The following is a 19801-nucleotide window of genomic DNA, read 5'->3' on the forward strand; positions in this document are numbered from 1 at the left end:
GTATTTTATCTAGTTGCACACAGATATTCTTTGCATATTCTTTATTTATATACGCTATATTTAATTACACAATTAGTACACCGAATATTTCTTAATATGTTATATGTTAATGGATATTTCGCAACGTTACATATCTATCGCAACTATCATCAAGAGCACATCATTACAAAATAAATGAAGCGCTTTTACATTCCCGAGTTCTATACGTAACTAATTGAAAATAATTTATGTCGCGTCCGTAATGCGAAAAGCATTTATAAATAATGGGAAACAAGATTATCATAGAATTATAAATAAAACGAAACAAATAAGAATTTTTATCGACACAATACAGGAATTGTTGCGCAATCTAAGAAATTTTTAGGCATGCCAGCAGAGCGAAATTATACAATTTTCGCAACGATCATCAATCGTAAAAAGGAGCAAGGGCGATCCAACTTTTTATTTACGTTTTGGTGGCGACTGACGTATCTATAACACTTCACGTATACATAATTACAATATCGTTATGCCGAATATTTTCTCACTTTTATCCGTAACTGATGGTGTAGCCCATAGACAGCATTAGCGTCTCCTTGATCGCCGGATGCAATTGGCGTTCGATGTATCTGGTCAGCGCTTGGCTAGCACCCTGCAAGAAGACATCTTCCATCTCCCTCGTGATATACTCCTTCGACTGCCAACTCCTGTTCGGATCCTCCGAATCTATAGGAAACAGATTGTCTTCTACCATGAGCTCCCTTACCTCCCGCGTCACATTTTGCGGTGGTTCCTCGTTTCGGAAATTGTCGGTCAGATTGAGAATTTTAGTAAAATTCTCAGGTCTCTCCGTCGATTTGCGTCCATTTATCAGAGCGTCCGCGAAGTCCCGCGGCGTGATGACCATCGCGGTACGCGCGTACCGCGCCATCGAGCGTCTCCGCCGTGGCGATGATTTAGTGATCCAAGAATTCTTCCTCCATACACCGAAGTTCGTCCCCGGGGCGTGCGAGTAACGCGGATGTCGACTCTCGTTCGGTATGACAATGTCCATCTCTTCGGCGTTGCCCGCCAATTGTCTCGGTTCTGCCGCATCGTACTTGTCGTTGTCGACAAGAGGCAGCGATAGCTAAAACAATTTTCATCTATTACGTTTTAATTAATAAAAATACTTAGTTATTAATAACGTATCTTTTTGTATCATGGCAGCCAAGATATATTGGTTAGCATTTTTGCATTCATTTTCTTTTACTTTAAATTACGGGTTTTCAACCTTTTTTTGCTAAAAGAGCCATATTAAAATCTCTGTAATGATCGAAGGGCCGGATAAATTTTATTTTTGACAATATATATAAAAATAAAGTATCTTTATTTTAAAATATGATACCTGGAAATATTTCTTAAATTTTATTTAAAAAAAATTATCTTTACTAAATTAGCAAGAGAGTAGTAAAGCAAAGTTTTTTTACAACACATTTTTCGAGTGCGTCTCTCTTTATCCTTGGAAATGATAATTTTTTAAATTATTTAACTTATACCTTGTTGACGCTAGCTGAATGATACGGTGGCCATTTATCCTGCCGTTTGATTTGCTTGTCGATTCGCGTAGAACGGCAGCCGTACGCGTAGATCGACGCAAACCTGGGCTCCAGGAAGCTGGACTCCGTGCGTATACGCATCTGGCCGCGTCCACGGGCGATCGGGCTGGTGAGGAAGTCTATCCCCGCGCGTCTCAGTCGCAAGGTCATCCTGCAAGATTCGGCGGAGATCGGAGCGCGACGATCCCGCGGTATTAGAGACACCATCCCCGACACCGACAGGTCGTTGAACACGACTCGCGTCCTCAGAGAACTGCGATCGGGATCGTACACGCATTGCTCCACTCGTGCCCATTGTCCTTCGGGCTCTTTCGTGTTTTCCGGAAGCTGCGAAACGATCCGTTTGTTACTCGCTCGATTATTTAACTTTTTACAAATATAGCGATGGGAATTATAAGTCTAATTGCTTCACCATATATAACGAAAACTTCGAATGTTTTAAATCCCAAATCGAATTTAATTCCAAAAGAAGGGGAGAGAAATCTTAACACATTTGGAGAGAATATCACCTTTACGGCCATACGGGAGACGGCCATTTCCAGGGGGGCGGAATGTAGTTCGCGCTGATACAACGTCCCGGCCTCTTCTTCGTCCAACTTGTTTCTTCTACTGGAATCCCTGTGCAGTGCGTCCAAAGCGCGCTCCAATCGTCCACTGCACGCATCCCAATCGCTGATACCGGTATACGCGAAGCCGATAGACAAGAGCTTAAATAACCAGATTGCCGGCTGTCTGAACTGCATCACCTGCAACGTACGAGCATTACAGTTCTATCCGTTATAACAGGTGTGACATAAAAAGAAAATTTACCGAATTATATAGCTATAGCGACGAGTTTAATTAAGAGCAGGTTTCTAATCTTTCGCAATCGATCGTTGACGATAATGAAAAATGACACGACGGAAAGAGCCTCGTAATTAGGGATGGAATCAAGTTCAATGTGTACTTAAAAATCCGAATCAAATCCAGTAATTAAATTTTATTTTCTAGGATTCTAAAAATAAAATTGTTAGTTTAAAAAACGTAATATGTGTGAAGACTTTAAGCAACTTTTATTCTACATTTTTAATTATATTTCTATTATATTTAATTTCAACGATTGATAATATTTGTAATTATCAAAAAATAATGCATTACAATAATTGTCGCTTTATACAAATATTTTAATTCGAAGGAATGTAAAATTTCTAATAAAATACTTATAAAAGATTCGAATTTATTTAATCCAGGTTCGAGTCTACTTAAAAGTAATACTCTTGTTTTTTGAGATATTCATGGAAAGTACGAATCCATTTTGTCTAGATTCGAGTCTACTTTTACAGAAAGTATTGCTTGTATGTTTCGAAGCAATAACAGAGAGTTCGAAGCTATGCCAACAGATTCGAACTTACTTAATTGTAACATATTTAATCCCACCGCTACTTATAATTAACGGTGTAATAATAGAATTTTTTGTATTTTTATTCGTACAAACACCGATTATGGATGTTTACGTGCGCGCGCCTATGTTCTGCCATTAAAATATCTCCCAAGGCATATCCTGTAGAAACTCGGTGAACTCGAGGCGCCGAAACAGAGCATGAAAGCGTCTCCATTCCGCTTGTCGCCAACGACAATCGAATTGTGTGAAACTAGGAAGTATGATCTTTTGGCTGGCTCATTAACGTTAATTGTAGCACGCGACGAAGCGATATGAATCTCTGTAGATCTATTAACGTCTTCTTTGGCACAATCGACTCTTTGGAAAAACAAAAAATAATTAAATCAATAAGGGGTTTAATTAATAGGAATACTTTTAATCTGAAGCTAGAAAGTCCCTCTTTATTTTAATTAATTCGCTTAATTAATCTCTCTCTCTCTCTCTCTCTCTCTCTCTCTCTCTCTCTCTCTCTCTCTCTCTCTCTCTCTCTCTCTCTCTCTCTCTCTCTCTCTCTCTCTCTCTCTCTCTCTCTCTCTCTCTCTCTCTCTTTATTTTAATCAACAACACTTTTACATACAATTAAACGCTACGCTAAACTAAAAATCCACCGAAAAATCCAACACTTAGGATGAAAGTATCCAATTTTTCAACTGGCCAATACCTCGTATCGTCACAATTGGGTGCGTGCATTTTATTACTGCCGGCACTGTTTACAACCCGTACAGGCGAATTAAGTTGCGAGAGAGACTCTACGACGTTAGTATGGCGAAATTGCATTGTTCGCCCTTGTATGCTAATGCAGAATCCGACTCCATTCATCCCGCCGCCGCCACTCTCGCGCTCCGTTAATCATTTTGGCCGCGTTAAACAGATATTTGCGTAGTGTTGGGCAATTCGCTTCCCTAACTTCCCATTACGTTACTGTCCAAAACACTATAAGGAGTCTTCAAGTGTACACGGGACTTCATATGGTTCGCGTGCAGTATTCCTTATCGATGTATCATATCTCGCGACTTGCTAGAACTTTCGATAAGAATCTTGTAGTCTTGAAGAGATTTCTTAATATTTTTATCTACGTGTTTATCTTTTAAATAATTTTAATCAAAGTATAAGCTTAAGATTTCGACAAATCATTACATCTCCTCTTCTTAACGCAATTATTTAAACAATTTCCAAGTAAATCTTGATATTAAGCAAATACCTACATATTTGAATAAATTGTAATAAAAAATTAATAATTTTTTCTCTTTTATAAGAGTGCAGGAAAATAAGACGGGCGTCAGAAAATTTTTATCGTGATATTATTCAAATTATCTAAAGCTTAAATTTAATAAATTTACAAAGTTGCTCTCGCGCTGTTGGGAGATACCTCTGTTTCCTCGGGCATTTTTGTCGCTCTGATTGCCATAGCGTGTAGAATATGCTCGCTGTGTACGACGCGTATTTGAATTTTGCGACTCGCTGGAATATGTAATATGTAATTCTGGAGAAAGATTTCGCACACTTACTTTCACGGAGTATTCGGCTCGCTCTCGTCGCTCGACGACGACGACGACGACGACGATGACGATGACGATGACGACGACAGGGTACGTCAAGCTGGTGGCCGTGGTAACGCACGCGAAATCGCTCGCGCCTCTTCGCGCCGAGACATCGAAGAACAATGAAAGTGCTGGTATACGCGCGCACCTCTCGGACACGCATCGCGGCAATTTCCCGCTGGAGAGTCATCCTTTCCTCTCGACGTCTCGACGGCGAGCCGCGTTGCGCGCGGCTACTGTGCAGTGTGCGGCGCGGCGCGAGTGAGAGACACGAGGTAAAAGGTAAAACGGGCTTTACGCCGAATGTAGGACGGTATACTACAACATTATAAGTATATATAGATACTAATTGGTAGATAGAAGATGGAATAGAGTACTTACGAGACTATATTAAAGTCCACATTAAACAATCTATAGTTTGCGACAACATTCTACTTATGTATAATTTTACGCGTGCTCTGAAAAATATTTAAAGGGTCAGAAAATGCACAATATTTAAAATACACATTTTCACATACATACACTACACATGCACGGAGAATTAAGCCGGTTCTACAATACGTCGCAAACGATGGCTACTGCTAGTTGAAAAGTGTTATTTCTGATTGCCGCTTGCCAGTTACTGTCGCCAAAAAAGTTAAAAGTTCGCCAACTCTCTTTTGACAAGCGCAAAAAAAGCATGGAAATAACACTTTTTCAACTAGCAGTTGCCAGTTGCCATCGTTTGCGACGTATTGTAGAATGGCCCTTAGTTAATAAAAATCAAATAAAAAAAATAACGAACTTAATTACACATATTGTATTACCTTCATATTAATATCTTTTCTAAATTTAATTTTAATAATAAGAAATAAATGAAGACGCCGGCCGGTGGAGGGTTGGCGGAAGATCGGTGGAGTGGACGCAGGCCAGCGGAGGATCGACGGAGGATCGGTGGAGTAAACACAGGCGGAGAATCACCGCAACAAAGTTAGCCCCCCCAAGTGGATTATTGATATTTTTTTTTACCAATCGTTTGGTGGTTGATTGATAGTATTTGGTACCGTATTCAAAACATTTGGTAGTTTCTCGTTTTTTTAGGAAATCGAAAACAAATTTTTGATCTTCTTTTAGCCCCCGCCCCCACTTTGACTGTGGTAATTTTTTTTTTTAATCGATTGGCGATTGATTGGCAGTATTTGGTACCGCATTGAAACCTTTTGGTAGTTTCGCGTTTTAAAAAGAAAGAATTAATTGTCAACAAATTTTTAACCTTCTTTAGCGCCTCCACTTTGACTGTTGGGAATTTTAAATTCTTTTTTACCAATCGTTTAGTGGTTGATTGGTAATGTTAAGAGCTGTAACTTATTGAAAATTTTATTTTAAAGCCTTGTGTCCATGATGCTAGAACTGTGTCCGAGTTTCGGTTTAAGCCAATGAAACTGCTACTTTTCTGTAAGAGCTGCAAGTTGATTGGCTTAAACCAAAACTCGGACGCAGTTCTAGCATCGTGGACACAAGGCTTTAAAATAAAATTTTCAATAACTTACAGCTCTTAACATTACCAATCAACCACTAAACGATTGGTAAAAAAGAATTTAAAATTCCCAACAGTCAAAGTGGAGGCGCTAAAGAAGGTTAAAAATTTGTTGACAATTAATTCTTTCTTTTTAAAACGCGAAACTACCAAAAGGTTTCAATGCGGTACCAAACACTGCCAATCAATCGCCAATCGATTTAAAAAAAAAAAAATTACCACAGTCAAAGTGGGGGGGTTAAAAGAAGATCAAAAATTTGTTTTTTCGATTTCCTAAAAAAACGCGAAACCACCAAAAGTTTTTAATGCGGTACCAAACACTGCCAATCAAATCGCCAATCAATTAAAAAAAAAAAATTACCACAGTCAAAGTGGGGGGGCTAAAAGAAGATAAAAAATTTGTTTTTTCGATTTCCTAAAGAAACGCGAAACCACCAAAAGTTTTTAATGCGGTACCAAACACTGCCAATCAATCGTCAATCAATTTAAAAAAAAAATTACCACAGTCAAAGTGGGGGCGGGGGCTAAAAAAAGATCAAAAATTTGTTTTCGATTTCCTAAAAAAACGAGAAACTACCAAACGTTTTGAATACAGTACCAAATACTACCAATCAACTACCAAACGATTGGTTAAAAAAAAAATATCAATAATCCACTTGGGGGCAACTTTGTTGAAATCGGAGAATCTGCAGCGGAGTGTCGACGGTGGTGGGTGGTAGGTCGGCGTCGGCGGAGGATCGGCCAGTCTTGGGGTCCGGAGATAATTGAAGAACGGTGATATTACCGACCGTTTTGACTGCACCAAGGATAACAAACATTCAGTTACATATCTTACCAACCAAATCAGTCGGCAATGAAAAATTTATATAATTTTATATACCTATATACTCAATAATTTATATATTTTATATAGATGGATAAGGAGGCCAAAGTCGCCCCAAATATAGAGATTAGATCCGTAGGAATCTTATCGCGGTCGAAGGCAAGATTGATAGAATCAAATATCGATACCCGCCATGGCCACCATATCCGGTCCAGTTACTTCTCGCATTCATAGGTCTGTTCCTTTTAGCTGAATTTTTTTGCACCGTTCATTTTTCCTCTTTCTTCTCCAACGTGGGAGAGAAAAAGAGAAAAGATAAACGGTGCACCAAGTTCAACCAAAAAGAACACACCTATAAATGTCGTCCATCGTCCATCGTCCATCTTTCGATTGCTTCTCGTCGCGAAAGGCGATTGGTGGACGCGTCTCGAGTCTTCTTTTCAAGGTAGGGGAGGGGAAGGTGCTTTCGTGCGCGCACGAAGAGAATGAAGCATCGTTCAAGGCGCATAGCGCATACTCTATGGCGACGGGATAGGAACTAGCTCGGGAACTAGGAAACGCGCAAACCCGAGCGAGCAACGAAGCGCGGCGAACAGCGGCGAATAGCCGAGTGGATGTTCGTGGGCAATCGTAGCCGGTATCGATTCACGCGGTTCTCGCCTGGGGTTCTCGTCCGTCTGGCACGGCTGACCGGGCTGACGGCGCGTTCCCGTTCCCCCGAGCGCCCGTAACCCGAGACGTGCGGCCACCGAACGGCCCGAACGCGCGCGGTCGCCGTTATGACGGATCCGCGCGTCGCCGCATATCGTACTCGTAGGCGATTCGGCGATTCGTGTGGCACGGCACCCACGGCACCTCGCGCGCGAACCGAAGAAACACTCCGGCGGCGACTCGCCTCACTCGCCGAGTAATGGCGCGGCCGGGATGCTAACATTGCTAACGACGAGTAGGCCAGCTGACCACCGTGCGACGGCGGACAACATGGTAGCTCGCAGTGGCCGCGCACCGGGAGGCGATACGTTTCCGCATACGTGAGCTCACGACCGGCGCGGGAGGGTGGAGGGTGGAGGACGGTCGGGACGGGGGAGGTTTGGGCTACGATGAGTACTGACAGTCATGATCAGACGAAATCCTGCAAAACATCCGCGAGGAGCGACGAGGAGAGCGCGTTCGATGGTAAACGGATTAAGAAGGAGCGCAGTGACGTTTGCGTGGAGAATGGCGACGCCGCTACCGTTACCGCCGGCACCTCCACTTCCTCAGCCGCCGTCACCGTCACCGCCGCCGCCGCCGCCGCCGCCGCCACCACCGCTGTTGCTGCTGCTACCGCTACCGCTACCGCTACCACGGTCCTCGAGAAACGACACTCGTCGGCCGGCAGATTTGCCTCCAACGGCTTCCACGGCGATGGCGATCAGCTGCAGGACCTCGTCGCGACCAAATTCGCGACCTTGGCCAACCACGGCGCCTCCTCCAAGCAGGACAAGATTCGGATTATGATAGAGGATGGCATTAGGTTAAGTCGATTTTAAGTTTTCAGAGAACTCCAGATTGCTTTCCATCGTCAACTTCCGTTTCACGCTAGAATTTATGAGATTGCCCGATATCACCTCAGGATATCTGCTTTTGCTATTTGTTTTTATCACGGTAGAATAATCCCAGCAAGACGTTAATAATACGCTAGCAGTTTGCCAGCAGATTGGCACCTAGCATCTATTATGTTAATCTCGTATTCAGTCAGTTAGAGTCTGTCGATATAATTTGACAACGGATTGTAAAAACTGAACAAAGTTGTTATTTCATAGTCATTTAAATTGGGACATCATTTAAATATTATTTAAATAGTTACAAAATGGTAGGTTCCATTGGCAATACGCTATCGTGTTCCATTAGCAGATTCTGTTACATTTTTACTGACATTCCGCTGACAAAATTTGTAGCATTGCTTCTTGCAAAATCCATTTTTCACAGATTTAGTTATCTGAAGCATTCTTTTTATTCAAAATTCCTTGTATATATGGTAGCAGGATTAGGAATTACTCTACCACTAAACTGTCCGTCATTCTGTGTGTCATTCTGATCATTTTAATGAATATTGTACACCAATTTCTTTTATCTGCTGCATATGTCGCATCTATATGCATATAGACATTCTTTAAACAGAAAGTAAATTTATGTTTTATGTAATAAAAATGCTTAGAGATAACCTGATTCTCATGGTTCTCTACCATCAGTATATTTTTAGATATTTTGTAATTATTTTGTAATTATTTAGTTATTTGTTAGACACTTGTGTCTGACAGTTCATCTGAGAATTGTAACATTAATGAGCTCAAATTTTATACATATGTCCCTTGTTATTGATACAAAATTATTTATTATAACAAAACATTTTATTTATAGCAAAGCATTTATTTTTATTACTTATAATATTATCTTTATTAAGTATATTTGGACATTAGATTTCTAAAAGAAGCAAGATACTTTTATTAAACGTAAAATACCCTTAGAAAGTAAAATTTATTATTCTCGTATTCAAAGAATATTTAAAAAATCACAAAAATGTCCGACGTGTTATACCTCTTTGCAGATTTTAATAATCCAACAAATTCTGTTATTATACATGAGATCTAATTCATTAATGAAAAAATGTTGTGCTAAATATTTTACATTTGCGGCATCTGCTCTCATACTTAACATCTTTATGCCCTTAAGAGATTGTTTAGCTGCAATCAAAGTTAATAATGTATGTCATCTTTTTAAATTATAGCGAAGAATCTAGAGCACGTGTAGACGAGATCTTCTCGCAGGTGGAACGACTTAAGCTAGAGGAAAAGTTATTGTTGTACCTGAAACTTCCGTTGCTGCTGACAAACCCGAGTGGGACCGTCGATCCGTTAAGGCAGCCGCTAAATCCATTAGGAAATCGCTACGAAATTCATCAGACCATCATGTGGATTAAGACTCATTTAGAAGAAGACCCGGATGTATCTTTACCGAAGCAAGAAGTGTACGATGAATACAAGTAAGTTCGCCATACGTACATAATGCAGAGGGGAGAAATTTAGAATTACGCACGTCTTTGTAATTACAAATTATTTGATTAATTTTAAGTCAATTTTTGCTCAGGAATTTGCTTTGCGATATTTTACTCGTTTAATTCTCAATATTTTCCTATATGATCTGAAAATGTCATATTAAAGTGAGAAATTAAATGAAGGAGATGGATAATATATCTGCTATCCATTTATAGTGAAACTTTATAGATATTGATTTGATTGTTCGTGAATATATCTGTCTTCTAATAACTTTTTAAAAAACATTTCTTGCATACGATTTTTATTTTTAGCATGTATTGCACAAGAAATTCTATGAAGCCGTTATCGACGGCCGATTTTGGAAAAGTAATGAAACAAGTGTATCCGCGAGTGCGCCCTCGTAGACTGGGCACACGGGGTAACTCTCGCTACTGTTACGCTGGTATGCGCAAGCGAATTAAATTGGATCCTCCAACACTGCCCAAGATATCTGGCTCTGACACTGTGAGTAGCAAATGATATATTCTATAATTCTTACGTAATATATTTTATCGATCAAACTTCTCGCTATTTTGTTTCAGAAAGTTGCTTAAATTTCTTTTCTCTCTTTTTCTTTTTCTTTCTCTTTCTTATCTTGATTTTTTATTTATGTTTTAAATTTAAAGCTTGTATATCAATATTGTATTACGTGATAATTATTACATTAGATAGATTCTTTCGATTCTTTCTACTTTTTTTCTACAAATACTCCCTCTTTTTAAATTCTTTTTTAATACTCTTTGTAAATACGTAACATTTAACTATATAAATTATATAATAAATTCAGGAGGAACACTCAGAGGAAAATACCACTGAGGAAATGTTAGGCGCTGCATCTACATTGATAAGAGAATGGGCAGAGAAAACGTTGGGTCAGAAATTTCCAAATTTGAGTGCCTTAGCGCGGCATCTTGTTGATAATTTTCGAGTCGATACTCGGTCTTTGGCTGCTGTATGCATTCTTGCAACTTCGGACCAGCATGATGCTTTGTCTAATAAAGGTGAGCAACACTTGTTGAATTCTATAAAATACATCCTCCTTTATCCATTTTCTTGCAATTGAATAATTAATTCTCAATTCTCAATCGTTAGAGGTGATCTCGGATCTACCAACAACGCCTGTAGGTGGTAAGCCTGCTAAGCTTCGAGAGGCACAGTTGCAATTGCAGCGCAAGCTTCAGCAACGCGAGCATATAAAAGATCAGAAGCATCGTTGTCCTGATTCCATTGTACAGGTATGTAGCGTAATGTAATATTCTAATTTAGTTAAAGATTGTGTAAAGTTAGCCGTTTGCTGATCTTTTTTTCATTTTCTTTTGAATATATAAAGAGATTGGAGTAACATGGTGTCAGTCCTCCGGAAATGTATCAATAACTTTTAAATAGTATTCAAGAACTAGAACATAATACATTTCTAATTTAATTAATACAATTAAGAGTTTGATTATACTTTTGATTATACATAATGTAATTGATTTTTCACAGAGCAAAGAAAAAGCCATCGACACTAAAGGAAATGTCAGCAAAGGATGCAAGAAGGTTAAGTCCAATCAGTCACCTCAAGGTACAAATGCAGCAGCAACAACAGTGGTCGCACAAAACTCACTGGCAAAACTGAACTTATCCACTATAGTCTATAACCGGCAAAGAAAGGTATCGAAAACTTGCAATCAACAGCAACAGCAGCAACAAACTTGCAATGTCTCCCAAGAGTCTAACTGTGATAACCTAGTGGTACAATCGCGCGACGACAGACAGAGTAATAGCAACCTTAGAGTAATGATGAGTGCACAGCGCGATGTCAAAGGTAAAAATTCCAGGAAACGTGCCAATAATCCAATTGTAGCACAGCAGGAGCCCAGCCCTGAGAAACAGACGAAGCTCACGGAGGAGAGTCCAGAGCATTCCAACGCTTTGTTACCCAAGTTAGCGTCTATCCAACGCGCCGGCAAGATATCAGTGATACTAGCTAGCAATTCAAAATCTATCAAGTGCAAAGCAGAGACTGCGGACAGTCAACTTGCTAAAAACTGTGATATTGACTCGTCGAAGAGTTGTTCCACTACCGGCAACGTGGTGGAAACGTCCTCGGGACTTCTCACGAGGGACCAGATCCGCCTCCTGCAAGATACGCCAGTATTCAAGGATGGGAAGGTTCGTGACATCGACACGGACGCCTTGGACGATTATTTGAACGGCGGGAATAATTCGCAGGAGCAGGAGGAGGAGTTGCTACAGTATTTTCAGCAAAGTAGCTCGTCTAGTTCCGATGTGGAAACCAGCGTCGTTGGTTCCGATGCCGAGCAGATCTCTCGATCGGACAAAGTGTCGCAGCTGCGATTGATATTGCAACAGAATCTGAAAGCGCCCGTCATCGCCACCGACCTGACGCCCGTAGCCGTCGTTCGGCAAAACGTTGCCGAAAGCGTTGTGGAGAAACGGGACCCCGTGCAGAAACATAATCTCATACTCCCGACACTTCTGAATCACCCTAATCCGGGCAATACGCGACGTCGTGTCAGTTTCGAAACGAATGTCGTCGAGCATGTCCAAGAGGCGGCGACGCTGAGTGTAGCCAATACTGTGCCACAGAGTCCAAATACGCGACGCAGAATATTTAACTTCACCCCGATCTCACCCGGACCGCATTCCCCTATTAACGGCCGCGCGTCCAAGTCGAACTCGGCGAACGCGAGTCCATTTGTATCTCCGCGTAACACCCCGGTGCTGAGGTCGCGCAGTAACGTGCAAGCCGGCAGTTCCAGATCGCGCGGCCAAAAGACGCTCTCTCGTTCCATCTCGTGCAGCGTGCCGTACACCATCAAGACGACGGACACCTTCATCGTACCGACGTCGAGCGGAGCGGAACACACGCGGCAAGTGCTGACAGTGGCAACGACCAAGTCGTCGGAGGTAAAGACTTGAATCGAATAAAAATAAGCTCGACTAGATCCAAGTCCGACTAGGCAATGATAAAGAATTTATGTATATACAGGATACGGTTGATCTGTATATAGTTGACAAACGATATTCATGTAATATTAACGACCATTAATGTACATGAATATCGTTTGATGGATAACGGAGTATTCATTGAGTACAGGGCGAAATTAATGCCGTTGTTAATTGTAAATGTGTATCATACTTTGAATACACTATATCGCACGGATACTTGTGGTTGTATTAAGTGGTGTATCCTGGCTTTAATTTTCCTAAAAGCAAACCTATCATATTTAAATTTATTAAGAATGGAAGAGCAATTAAAGGATAACTTTTCTCTCTTTGCAAAAGAAAGAACACAGATTAGAAGCGTATTTGAGATGTACATATAAAGTAATACATAAAAACATGGCAGGCTTCACGATAAAATATTCATAAAATGTTTTCTTGATGTAGGTCGTTCTGAAGGGACCACCGTACACTGCGTTCCTGGACTTGACGCCTCAGAAACAATTGTTAATCAATTATCCGAGTCAAGAGAATTTGCAAGAAATCAAGAATGTATATCAGAAGGGTCAGCTACCTCCGCCCGATCAGGAAATCACGGAGCTTCTTCACACTGGCAGACACTTGAGCAACGAGCAATTATTCTACAGATCGCAATCGGTGCCGTTACACAGGATGATAAATCCCGTGTCCTTAATGTCTCCGATCTCCACGCAGCAATGCCTATCATCGGTACAGAGTCAAAGCTTCAATCCGTCGACGAGCAGTTCCGTTGCGCCTACCCCGGTGCCGAGCGAGTACAATGACTTCGGTTCTTCCATCGGACAAGAGGGCGCGTATCTGTTGGACGATACGAATTTCATGTCGGACGACCAGCAGTTCTTGATGACGGACAAGGGGATCACGTCCGAGAACATTAATAACATTCTTACGATTTTGGACGAGGAGGGTCAGCCAAATTTGCAAATGTTGTCTGAACAGACTACGGAGGAGACGTTAAACAATACGATTGTTCTTGACGCTTTGCCGAACGCCAATTTAAATCTATCGGAGGAGGATATGTTGGATCCGTCGAGTATCCTCGCCGGTGGCGCGTTACAGAAAATGATGCAGTCGCGGTCGTATCCGAATACGCCGTTGCCGGCACCGGTATCCGCGTACACGCCCTCGTATACGGAGGACAGCAACGGCTCCAGATCGTACCCGTCGACGCCTCTGCACACGATGCAATCCCAGGAGGTGTACCAGGATCCAGGCGAGCCGATACTGTCCAGTCCCATCCTTAATTCTATCGGTTTGCAGGGCGACGCGAGAAACGTCGCTGTTGCCACCGTGACGGGTGTCACGGTCGGCACCGACGTTGACATCGCCGTTGCCGCTTCTTCCAACAATCTCTGCAGGAACGTCGCTGATCTTTTGGAGGCCAGTTTTCTCGGAGAAGCCGATACGGAGACGGACGATCTGGATCCTCTCGGTAATTTTGACGGCCTGCAAGATATGGATTCGTTGACGCCACTGTTCAACGAAGTCACGGAGCCTAATCGCTGAGACCATCTCTTCGGTCTATCGTAATTTCGCATTTGCACAGGGAGAGGTGTGATAAAATATAGACTGTTTGGGTCCGGTGGTTCTCAATCGTATTATCTCATAGACCACTTTAGAGTAAATGAGGGGCGGTTAGAAGCAAGATATGTAAGTGAATTTTAATAAGAACTAAGATATTATTATTCAACTTTAAGATGTAGGATAATTCGGAATCTTGCGTATCTATTATGATGTAATTTGATCATACAATTTCGATCATACAAAATATTTTAATTATTTTTTACTACAAATTGTGTATATAGATTTCTTATAGAAGACATTATTTCAGCTTATAGTAAATTATATTTTGACACGCAATTTACTATCCAGGCTGTATTGACGACTGTCTAATCTTCATCGCAATAAAAAGTAGTATCGAAATGTCTCAAGACTCTGAAAAATTCGCGAGATTTTTTTAAAAAAGATACATGTTTTTAAATTATTAAAGATTATACATCGTTAAGTATATGATATATGTCATTAAAAAGGAATGTTTGTTTTTTTTCTACGAGACTTTGTTTTATTCCTCGGCAAAATTTGTGACCCCCTTCGCAAAATCACGTAAATACACATTTTAAATGCAAATTGTATTCTGGATATACCGAACACTTCATACGAGAATATAACTTGAAATAACTTGTACGTTTTGATCTTTTGTGTGCATCAAACATCTCTGTGAAACTAAACTTGTACATTTTTGTGAATTCTTAGGATATCGAGTTATCAACATTTTATATTCGACATCACAATGTATCTTTTAATTAACGTACGTTGATTAAAATTTATCATTTTTCATTGTACTGCTTCAACTTGACCGTCAAACGAGTCACGTTTAACTGATTTCTAATTATTAATGGAACATCTAGCTATCTGATGATACGACAACTAGGAAAAAGCTATAAAAAAGAAGTACCCAAAAAATTTTCATCCTGTATTCCAAGAGAAAGGAGGCTGATTGCTTTACACGACGCTTAATTATTTTATATGATGCCTAATTGTGCAATCCTACATGAGTGAGGTTCATTAAATGAATTAAGTAATGAATATTCGCTGTAGCTTTCAGGCGCTAGAAGGGTTGAGAACCACTCGTGCGACTTTATCCAAAGGAACGAGATACAAAATGCGCCAACTATCAGTGATGTTCTCCTGACAATTCTTTTGGATTATTACGCGAGGCGAGCGAGGACACTCGACTAAAACTGAATTTAACTGACATCGAATTAAGCGATAGTACGAGCAAAGACGTGAGTAACGAGGCCCAATGCTCGCCGCGAGCGATTGTGAACGACGTTAGAATTCGACGTATTTACTAAACGCACAAGTAACTTTAGGTAGGGATTAATCTCGATATAATCGTATAAGCAGAATCGAATTCATGTAGCTTAATTCCACATCTAAAATCCGAATTCAAGTTGTTGTCGATATTGCGTGTTCGAGAGAAAAAAAAAGAGAAAAAAAGATACTCGTCCTGTTTGACAAAGAGAAGCGCTTGTTGGCGAAGATCACCGGAGAGACCGGGCATGTATTGCGATTACGTTAGAAATGTGTATGGACAATCAGTAGATGTTAGTCACACTTGAGAAGCGCCTTGATCAGGTATAATCACGCTTAATTAAGTTACGAGATTTTCCTCGGTTTCTTTTTTGCCCGACTTCCGCTGGCAATCTGACTGTCAGACTATGTCGATTGACGTCATTCAGCTGCAATATTCTATTCTGCTGGCAAACCGCTAGCATATCGTTAACATTTGCTTACTGGGTTCGGGAAACAGCTTTGTTTTGAACGACATCGCCGCCGTCGCCGCCGCCGCATCTATAGGGTATCTAATAACCATATCACGTATCGTAGGCAGGTAGATCGAGTTAAACTGAATGGAAAAGTCCTTTATCGTTTTTCGAAATAATTAATGAGAAATTAATTAATAAGTGTAACGGCGCGCACCTCTATCAGCCGCCATGAATCCATGATGTACGTGTAACGCTGGATCAACTCAAACCTTTATTAATTAAACTTTCTCTCCACTGAGATTGAAATCGGTCTTGGAATTTGCAACCAATTACAAGTATAATTATTTGTACTGTAAAATTTAATAGTCGCACGCATAATCGCGTCTCGATTTGTAACTATAATATTTGTAACTGTATTAAATTGTATTAAATTGTAACTATATTAACGAGTCAAACAAATAAATTTGTTTAATTATTTTAATTAATTAATTTCTCATTAATTATTACGAAAATTACGAAATGGCAAAGAGGTTTTCTGTTCAGTTTAATCCGCTCTATCTACTTACGAGCAGTGTTATATCTATTATCAGACACCCTGTAGTACATGTCAATTTCATATCAATGACCAATTGCATCGATTTTCTCATTAAGGGATTAAAACGTCAGAACAACAATGTCAGTGTTACGTACGGAAATTTTATCCTAAAATTTCGACGACGCACGTTGAAATTTTTGAACGGTTTAGACGACGCTCGCTAGCTCGGAATTCCGAGCGAACGCTCAGGTCAATATAAATATTTGGTTTATCCTACGGTTATCGGACGGCCGTTGATAGGCTGAGAGCGTTTCTAGAAACTTAGTTTTGGGCCCCCATCTGGGCTGAGAGCCTATCAACGGCCGTCCGATAACCGTAGGATAAACCAAATATTTATATTGACCTGAGCGTTAGCTCGGAATTCCGAGCTAGCGAGAGTCGTCTAAACCGTTCAAAAATTCCAACGTGCGTCGTCGAAATTTTAGGATAACGTCGAAATTTTAGGATAAAATTTCCGTACGTAACATCAAAAACGTCAGGATGCTTCGCAGATATTTTTAACACACTTGAGAAACGTCAAATCAGTTTCTCGCACCAAATACACCTATATAGAAAAAAAAAAGTCTAATTAAAACAATCTTATTAATTTAATGGTATTAATAAGATAAATAACATTTTATTAAAACAAGAGCATTACGTATTTGTTTTGTTAATACTGTTATTGAGCTAAAAGCTAATTATTTTCAATATTATAATATTGTAATATTATATTGTAATATTATAATATTGTAATTATTATATTACAATATTATACTATTGTAATATTATAATATGTTAATATAATATCCTTTTCTTCTGTACATTTCTGTACCCCTCGTACATCGTAATAATAGCTGCTTTCCATTTACATCAAAACTCAGATAATTCTCACTTGTGACGTCATAACTCAGTTGAATGCACGTTCTTTTTGCATGCTGGCAAGTGAGATTCAACTGAGTTTTTATCCACAATCGAGACCATGTGCTTCAATGAATCTAATAGACTCACATTAAAAGTGAGGCTATGAATCTGTATTATTATGCGATAGCTTTGTCACCAAAATAAGCAGGTAAATACAAAATGACATATCTTACCTGAGTATAAAATACTCACATAACTGAGTGACTCAGATCACTTGAGTGTAAGTGGAAAGCAACTAATGTGAGTGCTTTTGTATCTTTCAATATAGTAAAACAGTCAAGTGTTTTCGACTATATTTATATGAAAAAAATAGGAATTGTATGCTTTTTGTCCAAGTATACAATCTTACAGAAAAAAAAGAAATGCATTTTACAAAAAAAGTGAGACAAAATTGTTCAAATGTTCCTCGCGAGGACTATTATGAACGTATAGACTCAAATACTGCGAGAAACGTATTTTTCTGATTATTTATAATGACATTGTTTCTCGAATCTGTGGTCACATGCGAGAATTCTCGGATCCTGGATTCTTCGAAATGCTTTATAGCGTGTGGGGGAACAAGACCGACGTCGCAGTCAAGAAGGATATGGAAAATAGAATAGAATGGACATTAATATTATATTTGGTTGTCAAAAGTATTGTATGAGGATGGGGTAGGACAGGAATTTTGGGCGGTAAATTGAACGACATCATCCATAATTGTACATCGGTTCTGCTTTACGTTTCTCTCGATCATCAGAGATATATAATAAATGTATAGCGACACTAACAACAAAGCCAATTGGAAATCCAACGCGTCGTGAACGAGGAGGAGATTGATCGTCCAATTAATATGTTGCGACGCGCCAGGAAGAGGCGAGATATCGTCCTTGCCGGGGACTTGTGACTCATCCGGGATCGTTCGATCATATTCGATTCTCCAAGAAATCGTCTGACTTTATTTATCTTGTTATGTAACACCGCGGTTGGCAGGGCCCAGTCATAAAAAAGCAGTATCTGTTTTGTGCGCACCGGTAATGCGTCCCGGCACGTACGAGGCGCAGACGATTACATATTGCTTTGTAAATAAAAATCCTCTTTTTTTTTTTAGAACGAATCGATTTACATAAATTTTCCTCTTGCACTTTTATTTGCTGCGGTCTATCCAAGATAAGAAAAATTTAATGCAGCGACGAGAGACGACGATGTATCTCTACTCGCATGCGTTGTAGAACGATTTATAAAAGTAAGAAACACATTTTTTTTATAAATGCTCTTTTGTAAATGCTTTTTATACATGCCTTTTGTATATTTAGGGATCAAAATCTTTCGAAAATAACTCGGTATAAACGCGAGTAAAAATGTAAAGAAAAACCATTTCAGACGAAAGTTTTAATATTTATTGTAGATATTCCATATTTACATAAATATTATTCGAGATTTAATATATTCCATAATCGCGCATTTAGATTTTTTAATATATACCCGTGTTTTTCGTTTCTCAGAATTTAAAAAATTTTAGATGAAGCAATTATTGTATAATGCTATATCATATTTGAAATCGTATTTTTGAAAAATGAACTGGAAACGCGCGCGTGATACTTGATAACAATTTACTCCGAGTTATATGCTTTATTATAAAATAATGAAGGTAATTATTTACATGCGTAATTAATTGCATGCGTGTGTAACGTTTATTTATAGCGCATGCCGACGATTTAAATTGAGCGGATTGGCGCCATATTTGATATTTATAGTTCCATTCGAGCGATGTTTACTTCCAGATGGCGCAACGATCACTGGCCATCCGAAGATTCTGAAGTACAGGGTGTCTCACAAGTCCAGCCTCGTAGATCATCGACGCATTTCATATAATACCTATAAATATCAATGACCGTGCGATTTTTGACTGTATAAATTTTATGTTTTGAAAATAATGGTAGACATATCAAGCGGATTACGTAAACTGAAAGCCTTTGTTTCGTCCTTTCGATATCTTTTTTACGACGCTGGATTTATGGGACGTCATGTACGTGGGAAGTGGGAACTCGACGAGCCGAGATTGGCCGAGATCCACCGTGATTGGCTGTAATACGTATCTCAAGGATAGAGGTCA

General features: G+C 39.7%; 2 protein-coding genes across 2 annotated transcripts; one reads left to right on the forward strand and one right to left on the reverse strand.

Annotated features, from left to right (window-relative positions):
• Positions 1–26: 26 nt before the first annotated feature.
• LOC139776520 (uncharacterized) lies at positions 27–7310 on the reverse strand. The gene is made up of 5 exons (XM_071713216.1): positions 6935–7310; positions 4506–6850; positions 2087–2323; positions 1518–1904; positions 27–1108 (listed from the first exon to the last, which is right to left on the reverse strand). The coding sequence occupies exons 3-5, from the start codon at positions 2318–2320 to the stop codon at positions 530–532; spliced, it is 1200 nt and encodes a 399-aa protein (XP_071569317.1). The 5' UTR covers positions 2321–2323; positions 4506–6850; positions 6935–7310; the 3' UTR covers positions 27–529.
• A 124-nt stretch (positions 7311–7434) lies between these two features.
• LOC139776518 (uncharacterized) lies at positions 7435–15279 on the forward strand. Its single transcript, XM_071713213.1, has 7 exons — positions 7435–8393; positions 9648–9902; positions 10227–10419; positions 10742–10955; positions 11047–11189; positions 11440–12867; positions 13351–15279. Exons 1-7 carry the CDS (start codon positions 7978–7980, stop codon positions 14446–14448), a joined length of 3747 nt encoding a protein of 1248 aa, XP_071569314.1. The 5' UTR covers positions 7435–7977; the 3' UTR covers positions 14449–15279.
• The last annotated feature ends 4522 nt before the right edge of the window (positions 15280–19801 follow it).

This window comes from Temnothorax nylanderi, unplaced genomic scaffold, assembly GCF_030848795.1.
Source record: "Temnothorax nylanderi isolate EJ_2023f unplaced genomic scaffold, tnyl_v1.0 TNYL_tig0121_pilon, whole genome shotgun sequence".
In the NCBI taxonomy this organism is placed as follows: domain Eukaryota; kingdom Metazoa; phylum Arthropoda; class Insecta; order Hymenoptera; family Formicidae; genus Temnothorax; species Temnothorax nylanderi.

Bases quoted from the DNA above. Each gene is read 5' to 3' on its own strand.
- LOC139776520 (XM_071713216.1), bottom strand. From the start codon at position 2,320: ATGCAGTTCAGACAGCCGGCAATCTGGTTATTTAAGCTCTTGTCTATC. The intron at 1,905-2,086 runs GTGATATTCTCT...ATCGTTTCGCAG, and splicing joins TCTCCCGTATGGCCGTAAAG to CTTCCGGAAAACACGAAAGA. The intron at 1,109-1,517 runs GTATAAGTTAAA...AAATTGTTTTAG, and splicing joins ATTCAGCTAGCGTCAACAAG to CTATCGCTGCCTCTTGTCGA.
- LOC139776518 (XM_071713213.1), top strand. From the start codon at position 7,978: ATGAGTACTGACAGTCATGATCAGACGAAATCCTGCAAAACATCCGCG. The intron at 10,956-11,046 runs GTGAGCAACACT...CTCAATCGTTAG, and splicing joins TGATGCTTTGTCTAATAAAG to AGGTGATCTCGGATCTACCA. The intron at 12,868-13,350 runs GTAAAGACTTGA...TTCTTGATGTAG, and splicing joins CAACGACCAAGTCGTCGGAG to GTCGTTCTGAAGGGACCACC.